At 42.0% G+C, this 14,899-nt stretch overlaps 1 protein-coding gene, 1 long non-coding RNA gene and 1 pseudogene across 3 annotated transcripts; 1 reads left to right on the top strand and 2 right to left on the bottom strand.

The window, feature by feature from the left end:
* Positions 1-13: 13 nt before the first annotated feature.
* LOC139401950 (pseudouridylate synthase TRUB1 pseudogene) lies at positions 14-1,534 on the top strand (annotated as a pseudogene).
* Positions 1,535-4,944: 3,410 nt separating this feature from the next.
* Positions 4,945-9,707, bottom strand: LOC139401949 (NACHT, LRR and PYD domains-containing protein 3-like). 2 transcript variants are annotated; one of them, XM_071145976.1, is made up of 7 exons: positions 9,678-9,707; positions 9,523-9,556; positions 7,647-9,423; positions 7,191-7,535; positions 6,847-6,993; positions 6,155-6,201; positions 4,945-5,984 (listed from the first exon to the last, which is right to left on the bottom strand). In XM_071145976.1, the coding sequence occupies exons 1-7, from the start codon at positions 9,690-9,692 to the stop codon at positions 5,434-5,436; spliced, it is 2,916 nt and encodes a 971-aa protein (XP_071002077.1). In that variant the 5' UTR covers positions 9,693-9,707; the 3' UTR covers positions 4,945-5,433. The 2 variants fall into 2 exon arrangements, with proteins under 2 accessions (XP_071002077.1, XP_071002076.1); XM_071145975.1 differs by having other exon boundaries at positions 7,647-9,435.
* A 1,481-nt stretch (positions 9,708-11,188) lies between these two features.
* Positions 11,189-14,796, bottom strand: LOC139401959 (uncharacterized). The gene is made up of 3 exons (XR_011633192.1): positions 14,558-14,796; positions 11,591-11,843; positions 11,189-11,256 (listed from the first exon to the last, which is right to left on the bottom strand). It is a non-coding gene; the product is annotated as an uncharacterized lncRNA (long non-coding RNA).
* Positions 14,797-14,899: the final 103 nt, after the last annotated feature.

Here is a 14,899-nt window from a genome sequence, read left to right on the forward strand (position 1 = left end):
ACATTTCTGGTAGTCATCGATGATGACGCATTTGTAAACGGAAGTGTTTTCAGTTAAACTTACGTCATCAAGTCGCGCCTCATTGTTTTGGAAAGCAAGCATGGCTGGTTCAGTAACTGGCGTAGCTGTGCCTAAACATTCTTTATCAAAACTACAATCTTTAAATGGACTTTTTGCCATTTATAAAAAGGAAGGACCTACGTCTGCTGATGTTTTAAACTCATTAAAAGAGACACTCCTCAAAGAGGCCGGTGTGAAAGATCCTAATCCCAGAAAAAGGAAGAAGCAAGCTCTGAAAATGGGGCATGGCGGAACTCTGGACAGCGCAGCCTCTGGTGTGCTCGTTGTTGGGATTGGAAATGGAACAAAGATGCTTAGTACTATGCTTGCTGGTTCAAAGAAATACCTGGCTGTTGGAGAGTTGGGGAAAGCAACAGACACCCTTGACGCCACAGGCAAGGTGGTTCATGAGAAGCTCTATGATCACATTACCAGGGAAGCCTTTGAGGAGAAGTTGAAGCAGTTCACTGGGGACATCATGCAGGTTCCTCCACTGTACTCTGCACTGAAGAAGGATGGCAAGCGTCTTTCTGTCCTGCTGAAGCAAGGCCACGAGGTGGAAGCCAAACCTGCACGGCCGGTCACAGTGTATAACCTGTCGCTGCAGGACTTCACCCCCCCCCTCTTCACTCTTGATGTTGAATGCGGTGGTGGATTTTATATCAGAAGCTTGGTGGACGACCTGGGAAAAGCGCTCTCGTCGTGTGCCCACGTGAGGAAGCTGATCCGGACCAAACAGGGTCAGTTTACCCTTGACGACCACACGCTGCAGGAGGAACACTGGACACTACAACACATCGTTCAGTCCATGCAGCCCTGTCGCGGGTCAGAGGTCACCAAGGAGGATGGCACAAAACCAAGCCCAAACCTGGGGGTTAAACGGGCCCTGAACGCCCAGGTGAAGGGGGATAAGAATGGCAAAGATGAAAAGGGGGAGTTATAACCCCCCCCACAAAGTCACAATGTCCCCTCTATATGAGAGCTTAAGGCGGCGTTTTGGTTCCCGGAGGTGTGCACTTGTTCACTCCCTCTCATGCATGTTAAAGCATTGGTTTGGTGCAAGCATGGCTGGTTGGAATTTCCAACATATTCCTCATGCCGGTCGATTCTTTGGCGGAAGCCAGTTGAACCAGTCCCTGCACTGTTACATGCATCATTTTTGTTGATGTGTGTATTACTAGAATACGATATCGTCATTGGAATTGACAGAAGACAATTTAATGTTTTTTTTGTTTTGTTTATAGATGAATTAATTTATCATTTTTAAATATTGTTTTTATTTTCATGAATTGTACTGTCTTATTTTGTCATGCATTTTGAGGTTTTGTTTTGAATACTGTTCCAATCAAAGATCTCTACACCATCTAGTGTTGGCACAAGATAAGACATGGAAGCAACTTGAAATGTAACTCCCATTCCTTTGTAATTGACAGCAGTGCATGCCAGAATTAATAAACAACAAAAAGTCTCCACATATTTTTGTTATTTTTTTTTGCAGATGTTTTGTTGTAAACACAGAGATAGTGTTTCTCGTATTTAGGTCATTATAACCTAGTCATGTTTGGTTTTCTTAGTATGTTCATTGGGCCCCCAAGAAGCCTTGCACATATGAAGTTGCTAGAGAGCACATTCAAATTCTCAATAAGACATTGGTTAAGTTCAATCCACTGTACATTTATTTGAGGAGACTACACTGAACAAAAATAAAAACAAAGTGCTGGTCCCATGTTTCATGAGCTGAAATAATAGACATTTTCCATATGCACAAAAAGCTTATTTCATTCCAATCTTGTGCACACATTTGTTTACATCCCTGTTAGTCAGCATTTCTCCTTTGCCACGATAATCCATCCACCTGACAGGTGTGGCATATCAAGAAGCTGATTAAACTGCATTGTCATTACACAGGTGCACCTTGTGCTGGGGACACTAAAAGGCCACTAAAATGTGCAGTTTTGTCACAACACAATGCCACAGCTTAAGTTTTGAGGGAGTGTGCAATTGACATGCTGACTGTAGGAATGTCCACCAGAGCTGTCCACCAGAGAATATAATGTTCATTTCTCTACCATAAGCTGCTTCCAATGTCGATTTAGAGAATTTGGCAGTCTGTCCAACCGGCCTCACAACCGCAGACCACTTCTAACCACGCCAGACAAGGAACACCACATCCGGCTTCTTCACCTGAGGAATCATCTGAGACCAGCCACCCGGACAGCTAATGAAACTGGGTTTGCACAACTGAAGAATTTTTGCACAAACTGTCAGAAACCGTCTCAGGGAAGCTCATCTGCGTGCTTGTCTTCCTCACCAGGGTCATGACCTGACTAGTTTGACGTCGTGACCGACTTCAGTGGGCAAATGCTCACCTTCGATTGCAACTGGTGTGCTGGAGAAGTGTGCTCTTCATGGATGAATCCCGTTTTCAACTGTACTGGGCAGATGGCACAGTGTGTATGGTGTCGTTTGGGGCGAGCAGGCTGCTTATGTCAATGTTGTGAACAGAGTGCCCCATGGTGGCGGTGGGGTTATGGTATGGGCAGGCATAAACTATGGACAATGAACACAATTGCATTTTATCTATGGCAATGTCAATGCACAGAGATACCGTGATGAGATCCTGAGGCCCATTGTCATGCCATTCATCCGCCGCCATCACCTCATGTGTCAGCATGATAATGTATGGCCCCATGTCGCAAGGATCTAACTGTACACAATTCCTGGAAGCTGAAAATGTCCTAGTTTTTCCATGGCTTACATACTCACCAGAAATGTCACCCATTGAGCATGTTTGGGATGCCCTGGATCGACAAGTATGACAGCGTGTTCCAGTTCCCGCCAATATCCAGCGATTTCACACAGCCATTGAAGAGGGGAGGCGGCAACGAGTGGGAACATGGACGAAAATGCACTTGCTGAATTGAGACTCTTAATGAAATGAGACTCTTAATGAAATGAGACTCTTAATGAATTGAGACTCTTAATGAAATGAGACTCTTAATGAAATGAGACTCTTAATACACTGAACTAAAATCTAAATGCAAAATGCAACAATTTAAAAGATTTGACTGAGTTACAGTTCATAGAAGGAAATCAGAGAATTTAAATTAATTCATTAGTCTCTAATCAATGGACTTTACATGACTGGGAAGACCGATATGTGTCTGTTGGTCACAGATAGCTTAAAGAAAAGGTCAGGGAGTGGATCAGAAAATCAGTCAGTATCTGTTGTGACCACCATTTGCCTCCTGCAGCGTAACACATCTCCTTTGCGTAGAGTTGATCAGGCTGTTGATTGTAGCCTGCGGAATGCAGCTATTTATTACATCCATGTGGAGAAGGAGTCTCATTTCAACAAGTGCATTTTCGTCCATGTTCCCACTCGTTGCCCTCTCCTCAAGAAATGTGTGGAGTGGTTGAAAAACAAGTTTTAATGACTCCAACCTACGTGTATGTAAACATCCGACTTCAACTGTAGAAACTACTACTGTAGATACTTCTACCCCCAAGCCATAAGACTGCTGAACAATTCATAAAATCGCCTCCGGACAACTTACATTACCCCCCCCCCCCCCCCCCCCCCAGCCTGAATTAAATACAGCTTGATTAAATTGAGATTGTGTGTTACTGACCTACACACAATACCCCATAGTGTCAAAGTGGAATTTCATTTTTAGACATTTTGCCAAATTAATAAAATATGAAATGCTGAAATGTCAAGTCAAAAAGTGTTCAACCCCTTTGTTATGGCAAGCCTAAATTAGTTCAGGAGTAAAAATGTACTTAACAAATCACATAATAAGTTGCATGGACTCATTCTGTGTTCAATAATAGTGGTTAACATGATTTTTGAATGACTATCCCATATCGGGTATCCCACAGCATATTGGTAAGCTTGTCACCTGTAAGGTCCCTCAATCGGGCACAGATTCAACCACAAAAACCAGGGAGATGTTTCAATGCCTCACAAAGAAGGGCACAGATTGGTCGATGTGTAAAATGTTTGTTTTTTTTAAAGCAGAAGCTGAATATCCATTTGGGCATGGTGAAGTTATTAGGCTTTGGATGTTTTATAAATACACCTAGTCACTACAAATATACAGTTGTCTTTCCAAACTCAGTTGCCGGAGAGGAAGGAAACTGCTCAGGGATTTCACAATGAGGCCTATGGAAATTTTAAAACAGTTAAGAGTTTAAATGGTTTGATATGAGAGAACTGAGGATGGATCAACAACATTGTAGTTACTCCACAACACTAACCTAAATGACAGAGTGGAAAGGAAGCCTGTACAGAAATAAAATAGTCCAAAACATGCATCCTGTTTGCAACAAGGCACTTACGTAATACTGAAAAAGATGTGGCAAAGAACTGAACTGCTTGTCCTGAATACAAAGCACCATGTTTGGGGAAAATCCAACACCGCACATCACCGAGTACCACTCTCCATATTGTCAAGCATGGTGGTGGCTGCATCATATTGGTATGCTTGTCATCGGCAAGGACTAGGGATTTTTTATTAGGATGAAAACCAATGCAATACAGCTAAACACAGGCAAATTCTTAGAGAAAAACCTGGTTCAGTCTGCTTTCCAAACAGACACTGGGAGACGAATTCACCTTTCAGCAGGACAATAATCTAAAACATTAAATGTTCCTGAGTGTACTAGTAACAGTTTTGACTTAAATCATTTTTAAAGATATAAGGCAAGACTTGAAAATGGCGGTCTAGAAATGATCAACATCCAACTTGACAGAGCTTGAAGAATTTAAATGGGCAAATATTGTACAATTCAGCTGTGTAAATCTCTTCGACTAACCCAGAAAGACTCACAGCTGTAATCGCTGCCAAAGGCGTTTCTAACATGTATTGACTCAGGGGTGTGAATACTTATATAGTCAAGATATATTTGTGTTTTATTTTTCATTTGTAATAAATGGTCTGAATTTCTACCACCTTGGTATTAGTTTTATTTTATTATCATTGACCAAAAATTACAATTAAATCCAGTTTAATCCTACTTTTTAACACAACAAAATGTGGAAAAAGTCAAGGGGTGTGAACACTTTCTGAAGGCACAGACAAAGTTTTGTTCCATTGTTAAATAATTAGCCAGCTTTGACATTCTTTTAAAATGAAGTGGCTATACAGTATATAGGACATTATTTTACATTCTTTGTTCACAAAATATAACAAGAGGAATAAAGTGGAGATACAACATAACAGTATTGCAAACCCATGAGCCATTCTGTTCTCAAGTATACTACATTAGCTTAGCACCTAAGTATGACCACAAACTTTTCTATAACGCCTCTCCCTCCCCACCCAGTGGCACATATACTTTCTGAAAGACAATGCTTAGATGTATTGTAGGCTACTTGACTATGAGAGAAATGGTTGATGTTGGGGATTGAAGTCTAAGCCCAAGATAAAGGGGCTCAGTGAATGTGGTGTGGAATGCGTACAGGTGGGTCAGTTTGTCAGACTCCGAGGAGATGTTGTAGAAGGACAGGATGCCGGCCGGCCAGTCCAGAAACACCCCTATTCTATAGGACTCATTTGATTTGATTTCAGGTAGCCGTAAATTGTGAATCATTTTTTTATGCTGGGCATGGAACTTATCCTTTGAGGCGTACAAAGCCCAAGAAACAGCATTCTGTCCCAGCGTTACATTCTCCCCGGCTCCTTTCCTCTCTAATCTCTTGTAGGCCATGCCTATATGTACGTCGTGTAGACACTCAACCTCCAGGTAATGACGCCCGCAGAGGCCCTCCTCGCACAGCACCTGGTTGCAGTTATCAAACCTCTCTTCGGTGAAGGGAGAGTCCTTCTTCTTCTTCCTCTGGCGCGTCACCTTCCTGTTTCCCTCAGACAGGGACAGGAAATTGTTTACTGTGCTGAGGTCTAGTGTGACCTCAATGGCATCTGAAATTTGTAGATTAGAAGTTTCAGTTACCTGCTACACAAGCTTTGCTGTCACACTTGACACTATTATAAATTGGTACATAGTCCTCCTATATGCCAAATATTCTACAGAGATCAATGTGAATCACTGTGTTCATGAAGGTGAGAATGATAAATGGACATTTACTCACATTTCTGCAGACCCGGTTTATTCCTGCTCTCTCCTCCGTGGTCCATGCTGGAAAACACACAAAATAAAAAGATTTATTAATGAAAGCCTGGAAATGCTCATACCACTCAGGGGATGCAGTATAATAACACTAGGATGTAACAAGGATCATATCTACAAGGTTGAATTAGTTTAATTAAATAGTTTAATTGTTAAAGTTCTAATCTCTCAATGTTTAGCTCTACTCATTAATATAATATTAATTATACTGCTCTACTCATTAATATAATATTAATTCTACTGCTCTACTCATTAATATAATATGAATATTAATTATACTGCTCTACTCATTAATATAATATTAATATTAAATCTACTGCTCTACTCATTAATATAATATGAATATTAATTCTACTGCTCTACTCATTAATATAATATTAATATTAAATCTACTGCTCTACTCATTAATATAATATTAATATTAAATCTACTGCTCTACTCATTAATATAATATGAATATTAATTCTACTGCTCTACTCATTAATATAATATTAATTCTACTGCTCTACTCATTAATATAATATTAATTCTACTGCTCTACTCATTAATATAATATTAATTCTACTGCTCTACTCATTAATATAATATTAATTCTACTGCTCTACTCATTAATATTTTATTCAGAGTCACGTTTGTATTTTTACTCAAACTCACTTCAGCTGAAGAGGGAAATCCAATTCAACGGTTCCGAGGGGATTGTAGCTCAGATCCAGCTCTTTCATCTGGAAGCATGCTGACCTCAAAGCTATGGCCAGGACAGAGGACACATCCTCAGGTAATGTGATCAAACAGCCAGATAGCCTATAAATGAGAATAGGAAAAATAATTATGGAAAGCATACAAATTTGTTTTCACCATTAAAACATTGAAGAACCATCTATATCCATATGTCAGCACAGTGGTCAGCACAGTGATCAGCAGTGGTCAGCACAGTGATCAGCACAGTGATGAACCCCTTCAAAATATGTCATTATCTTATTTGGTACTGATGTACATACCTCAGTGCTTGCAGCTTGCAACACTTGTGGAGGGCAAAAGCAAGCAACTTTGCCCCCGGGTCCCCAAGGTCATTGCAGCTGAGGTCCAAGTTCAGGAGTTTTGAGGTGGGACAAGTCAGCACTTTGCAGATTGCAATGACACCGCGAACTCCCACATGATTGTGGCGTAGATTCAGGGTTTCCACCTTGCAGTTGGGGTTCCGCAGCCCACAGCAGAGTCGGATCACCCCTTCATCTCCCAGGTTGTTGTGTCCCAGGTCCAAGACTGTCAGGTGGGAATTCTCAGACTGAAGAACGGAGGCTACAGTGTTACACTCCAGTGCTGTGATGTCACAAAAGTTGAGTCTGTGAAAAAAATTGAGTTCTTAATTGCCATTCAACTTATACTGTACGTAAAAAAAAATATTTTTACTTGTGCGATGTAAACATGCTACACAAATAGTGAGTGATACTTACAACGCTCTAGTGCAAGACAGCAAAGCAGGAGTCAGTCTGCGAAAAGCTTCCTCAGAAGTTTTGTTATTCCTGAAGTCAAACTCTTCAGGCTTTTCTGACATAATGAACATATACGCCAGGAGAGAACACTGAAATGGAGTTGGCTGTGTGTCGGAAGGCGAGACTTGGTTGTTGTTGTCATTCTGTAGAATGGTGCGGTCCTTCAGCTGAAGCAGACAGTGGATCAAGTTGATGCATCTCTCTGGAGAGAGGTCCTTCCTTTTCAACATCTTGATATATCCGATTAACTTTTTGTTGCATTCTGAACCACTGGTTGTTTTTCCCAGAATGTCTTGAAGGATTGCCCGGCTGGAGTCGTGAGAGATCCCGAAAAGGAAGCGCGCGAAAAGGTCCAGGTGTCCAGTTTTACTATCTAATGCCCTGTCCAGAGCACCTTTGAGAAAATCTAACAAAGTGGCCCCTTTCCTCTTTTTGATTAAGGCTTTCACTGAGTCAATCCTACCATTTTCAAATTCATGAAATGCGTACAGCGCAGCAAAGAACTCCTGAACACTTAAGTGTACAAAACAATACACTTTCTTTGGATACAGTCCATGCTCTAATTCAACAAGTTCTGTACACAGGCCAGGGCATGTAGCAGCTTCCATGACACTAATGCCACAGTTTGTCAAGTCCTGTTCTGTAAAGAGCACGTTTTGACTGTCCAGGTTCTGATACGCTAGCTTTCCCAATTTCAAAATTATGTCTTTGTTTGACATCAAAGAAAGTTGTTTCCCCTGTGTTGGTCCATGCTTCTCGAAACTGATACTTGTTTGGATCTTAATGTAATGCATGTACATTTCAGAGAGGGTTGTGGGTAAAGATCGAGGCTTTGGCCCACTCTTGCTGTCTTTACTCAGTATATCCTGAAGCACAGTTACTGCCATCCAGCAGAACACCGGTACATGGCACATGATGTAGAGGCTCCGGGTTGCTTTTATGTCTGAGATGATGCGGCTGGCCATCTCTGGATCTCTGATGTGTTTCCTGAAGTACTCGTCCTTTTGAGCATCATTGAACCCTCTGATCTCTGTAACTCGATGACAATACTCTCTGGGGATCTGATTGGCCGCTACTGGACGGGAGGTTATCCAGAGGAGAGCCCCAGGGAGAAGACGGCCAGTGATGAGGTTTGTAAGCAAAACGTCCAGTGAAGCAGACTCAGACACATCAGATATCAGCCTGTTTTCAATTTCATCAAACTCTAGTGGCAGTTGGCTCTCATCCAGGCCGTCAAGGATGAACAAAACCTTATGTTCATCATACATCTTCCTAACGTTTATGTCTTTAAGTTCAGGGTAGAAGAGCTGAAGAAGTTCATGCAGACTGTACGGGCCTTTTCTCAAATTCAGCTTCCGGAAAGATAGGAGGAATAGAAAATCTAGATGTTGATTTTCTTTTCCATTTGCCCAGTCCAAGTTGAGCTTCTGAGCTGCCACAGTTTTCCCAATGCCAGCGATTCCCTTTGTCATCACACATCTGATAGTTTCGTCTTCGGCAGGCTTGAAGAGATCTTGGCATTTTATGACAGACGCCTCAGAGTAGTCTTTGAGGTGTGCCGTCTCGGCCTGCCACACCTCGTGTTCCTTATTGATGCTGGTAGAATCACAGGTGACCATGTACAACTCTGTGTAGACCTTGTTAAGGACTGATGTGCTTTGGGTTTCAATACCCTCTAGTATGGTTTCAGACTTAATCTTCTGGTGTTTTTTGATCTCGTCTCTGATGTGAAGGATGTCTTCAAAAAGAGCTAAATAAATAAATAAATATGAAAGTGATATTTTGGGTGAAATTAGTCTGTTTTTCTGCTCTGGGATAACAACTGATTTTGACTTACTCTGTTTCTCCTTGCTCTGGTCATACACTGGCACCTACAGGAATTAGCAAAACAGTCATTTAGATTTCAAATACAGTGTTTCAATAACATAGAGTTAATGCTGGCAACAGTCCATAATCTTCTAAAGATTGTCTATAAGAAATCCCTTTCATTACCTGCTGGTCAATCATCTCCCCTCCGGGCACATGGCCTAGAGATAAAATACATGTCATAAACATCGCAATAAACTAGGATAGAAGAGCAACTTACAAAGATGTATACAATTTATAAACTAGGATAGAAGAGCAACTTACAAAGATGTATACAACTTATAAACTAGGATAGAAGAGCAACTTACAAAGATGTATTTATAAAACAGTGATCCACCCATGTTTTGCCCCAAAAGTCCTGACACCTTCTCTCACCATAAATATTTGTGGTACAACTTAAATAAAAGTCCTTTCCAACTGAACACCTTGTTAGCATTGGTGCATTAACGTTGCTTCCATTAGTTGCGGTGTTTGAACACCGAGCGCCACTTGGCATTGCGTCGAGTGGTCCTCCAGCGTGGTTGGCCTTAGACAGAGATGTCACATCCATCACAGGGAAAGAAACAATAACATATTAGCCTCGTCACCCCATACCATAGAGATGTACTAGACAGCTCATCTTCTATCTTCAGCAATGGCCACTTCTGTGACAACAAGGCCAGAGCCATTGTGGGTTTTCTTTACTTCTATGAGTGTAGTGACACTTCATAAATAAACTGAATAGGATCATACCACCACCTACTGTGCTAGAGTGTAGCTGCATACTGTGCTGCAGTGTGTTTAGTCTAAACAGGTACAGAGACAAGGTTGGTGATTTACTGCCACCTGCCGATAAAGAATGTTCACGCAGCAGTATAATTAATTGGCTGATCCCTCCTGCTGACCTGAATGGAATTCTGTGATCCCTCCTGCTGACCCGAATGGAATTCTGTGATCCCTCCTGCTGACCCGAATGGAATTCTGTGATCCCTCCTGCTGACCCGAATGAAATTCTGTGATCCCTCCTGCTGACCTGAATGGAATTCTGTGATCCCTCCTGCTGACCTGAATGGAATTCTGTGATCCCTCCTGCTGACCTGAATGGAATTCTGTGATCCCTCCTGCTGACCTGAATGGAATTCTGTGATCCCTCCTGCTGACCTGAATGGAATTCTGTGATCCCTCCTGCTGACCTGAATGGAATTCTGTGATCCCTCCTGCTGACCTGAATGGAATTCTGTGATCCCTCCTGCTGACCTGAATGGAATTCTGTGATCCCTCCTGCTGACCTGAATGGAATTCTGTGATCCCTCCTGCTGACCTGAATGGAATTCTATGATCCCTCCTGCTGACCTGAATGGAATTCTGTGATCCCTCCTGCTGACCTGAATGGAATTCTGTGATCCCTCCTGCTGACCTGAATGGAATTCTATGATCCCTCCTGCTGACCTGAATGGAATTCTGTGATCCCTCCTGCTGACCTGAATGGAATTATGTGATCCCTCCTAACCCATACCAAGCCCCACCCAGTTGACTGCTCAAAATGGTGAAAGCATCAATGGCACTCCCAATGAAAAAAAGAAAAAACAATGTCCCATACACATTTATAGGAACGTTCAGAATCCCTGTATCTGGAAAGAACACATCTAAAAAAGCTCCATTACCTGTTGGTCATCCATCTCCACCTTGATGGGAGTTATTGTCGGAATCTCCTCGCTCTCAATGCCTATGGAAGAAAGGCGTACATCTTTGGTGAATCATTTAACATTGACTAGAGAGAGATTAGGGGCCTTTTTTGAATCAAGATTAAGTCCATAAAATACAGAAAACACTGTATATCGGTCATCAAATTCACTGTTGTAATACAATGCACACCCAGATATTTTATTGTGAGGGGAGTTTACCGGGTATGTCATTCCATAAACAACTATGCTCACATCTTTAGAAGAAAATAAATGCTACTGAGTAAATACTATAATCAGGACTAAGCCCAACATCCCTCCTTCACTCCTGTGTGAACTCATACATTTCAGTTATAGAGTATTAATGCCTATACTCACCTTGTTGACTTCGTCTCCGTTTACTCCGATATTTACTGTCTTTTAGAAGTGAGGACACAATGCGACGGGCCTTTTTTCCATATTTCTTCATCAGTACTGACACAATGTCTTTCACTCCCATCATCTCAACACTCTTATCCTCCATCTTCCTACACAGATGGTGTCGAAATCGTCTGAACTTCTTCAACAACATTTTCAGTTTGGCCCGGACCTCTGCTTTGACCCATTTGTAAATATCCTTTCCTGCTGACATCTGAAGACAAACACAATAAATACAAATCATTTAGAGTGCATGCACAGTCTGGTTCACAGGACCTTTCAATCCCCCATGAACATAAACATATTACTGTCAGTGGTAGACTACAGTAAAGCCCGACAACTATTAAAGCACTCCTCCACAATGAGAGTATTAGTTGGGTCAGTGATGACGGTATTAGTTGGGTCGGTGATGACCGTATTAGTTGGGTCGGTGATGACCGTATTAGTTGGGTCGGTGATGACCGTATTAGTTGGGTCGGTGATGACCGTATTAGTTGGGTCGGTGATGACCGTATTAGTTGGGTCGGTGATGACCGTATTAGTTGGGACGGTGATGACCGTATTAGTTGGGTCGGTGATGACCGTATTAGTTGGGTCGGTGATGACGGTATTAGTTGGGTCGGTGATGACGGTATTAGTTGGGTCGATGATGACGGTATTAGTTGGGTCGGTGATGACGGTATTAGTTGGGACGGTGATGACGGTATTAGTTGGGTCGGTGATGACGGTATTAGTTGGGTCGGTGATGACGGTATTAGTTGGGTCGGTGATGACCGTATTAGTTGGGTCGGTGATGACGGTATTAGTTGGGTCGGTGATGACGGTATTAGTTGGGTCGGTGATGACGGTATTAGTTGGGTCGGTGATCATAACACAGACTGATGTGACAGACACATTTCTTTTGCCAGATCAAAGCATTATTTGTTCCGATGTCATTTGAACTGAAAAATGTAAGGTCGTAACACTGACGTGAGATGTATGCATAACTGTCTTGATTAACTAGCACTTGTATTTCGCCTTGCCAGCCTCGCCCTAATGTGGATGCTAGCAAGCATGCTAGGTATTGCTAGTTATCAATAGCCAATCCAGTAGCTGCTGGATGCTAAAGTGAGCTTCAATTGGTCAATAGCGCCGCGATATCGCAAAGTATTTGCATAGAGTTCAGCTTTCCCCAACTTTGGTCCCCACCCTGTTCACGTCGCCCAACGGTCCTCCCCCCGCTTCACTTCGCTCCATTGAAAATGAATGGGGCGACGAAACAACGTAAAGCGTCCACATATTCAGAGTCTACAGACAGACCACCATCAGAAGGGGATGCAATGCCAGAACAAAATTCCCAACAAACTCTGCGTGCAAGTCCTTTATTCTATTGAAATGTGTTGACAGTTGGAGAAATGGTTTGAGAATCCTAAAAAAGACGACCTATGAAAGCCAACGGTCTGATATTCTAGAACACTGCTGTGCATATGGTACATGGTTAAAAGCCTCTGCATGGTCAATCCGACCTCTGCATTGGCAGTGCAGCATCCATACTTCCTGCTCTTCCCGGAGCAGCAGAGCTGTTGTGAATGAAGTTGTGAGGAAAGTGTGTTTGTGTTTATACAGGATCTCCCACCCCCACCTACTGTCAACCAATCATGTCAATGCTGAGCTATACGGAGCCCTCTGCATTGTTACAACATTTGAGAGGTGCACAGCAATGCGGTACAGAGCTCAATTTGGCCTCTACGTGCCTTTGGAGGCTCCACAATTGTGTCATCCTCCATAAGGAGCCTCCGATCACATTTTCAGATCAATCTGGTCAATCTGATGTCTGCATTGGACTTGCAGTATTTACAGTGATATGGCCTCTGCAGAAGTCAGGGCATTCATACTTCTTGTGCTTCGCCTTGCAGATCTGTTGTGAAGGAAGTTGTCAAGGAAGTGAGTTTGTGTTTATAGAGGTCCTCACGCCCCTCATCTGGCATCAACCAATAATGTCAATGTGGAGCTATACCGAGCCCTCCACATTGTTACAAAATTTGAGTGGCGCCTGCACAGTGATACTATGCTCAAATTGGCCTCTGCGTGCCTCTGGAAGCTACAAAATTGCATCACACCATCAAATCACATTAAAGATAAAGCATAAATTGGATTACTCATGCCATTTATCTGGATAGGCAGAGACGTATGAATTACTTCTGTGATTTAATGGAATGTAAACATTTTAATGTAATTACAGCAACTACTTAAAACCTAATGAAGTGTAATTTCATATCAGTTGTTCATTGAGGAGACACTTTTATTATTTCCCCCTCCTACCAGAAATGGGCGTGTCGACGGAAGTGAAGATTTGAGAGCCAGGGCTTTTGAAATGGCCGCAAACTCTGATCAGTTGCTGAATCTCAATGTCTTGGAGTGCACTGGAGAATGTAGCCTGCAGTAGCCTCATATTCTGAACCAAATCAACTATGCTTTTAGGACTACTCTAATGGACAGTTCAAGCGAGTCTCAGAAGCCTTGTACACGTTTTAATGTCGACTAGCATTTCGCTACACTCGCATTAACATCTGCTAACCATGTGTATGTGACAAATAAAATTAGATTTGATGGACCTAAAGGATTCACTTCAATGAAGAGTTGCTCAATCCCTGCGACATTTCACTTGACCGTTTCGTAGGCGACAGCAACAATAATCCATTGATAAATCAAGTATTAACTCGAATCCAAACTTAATCCTCACACTAGCGCACATTAATTACCACAAACAAGACTAAATAAACAAATAGTCTAGTATTATTGTAGCTTGTAGGCTACTAACAGTGCACCATTCGCGTCAAATGCAAGGAGTGGTAGTTGCATTCTTACAGCCCATGCAATTCAGACAGTAGCCTAAATTAACGACAAAAAGTCATTTTATTGTCATACATAAAAGGGTTAGCAACCTACCTTCAGATTTGATGATTTCTCAAATCGTTTGTCTCTGCTGCTGTTTCACTCAACGAAAAAATGTCCATTCACATGATTGTCTGTCTGCGTGGTTTTCTCTTCAACTGTCTCGAAATATCTCGACTAAATACCAAATCAATTGGCTTAAAGTAATAAAAACGTACTGTGGCTACATAATTCTACGGAAAAGGACATGCGTTTTATGGTTTCTTTCTACAGAAAACAATGGTAACGTGTCGCCTTCGGATTCAATAGAACTGTGGAGTGTGAAAGTCAGTCCCTCCCTCCCTTCCCTCATTTTCAGAAATGTGCATTTAATAAGTAATACATTTGTTCCCCGTT

The sequence above is a fragment of the Oncorhynchus clarkii genome, unplaced genomic scaffold, assembly GCF_045791955.1.
Source record: "Oncorhynchus clarkii lewisi isolate Uvic-CL-2024 unplaced genomic scaffold, UVic_Ocla_1.0 unplaced_contig_1140_pilon_pilon, whole genome shotgun sequence".
NCBI classification, from domain to species: Eukaryota; Metazoa; Chordata; class Actinopteri; order Salmoniformes; family Salmonidae; genus Oncorhynchus; species Oncorhynchus clarkii.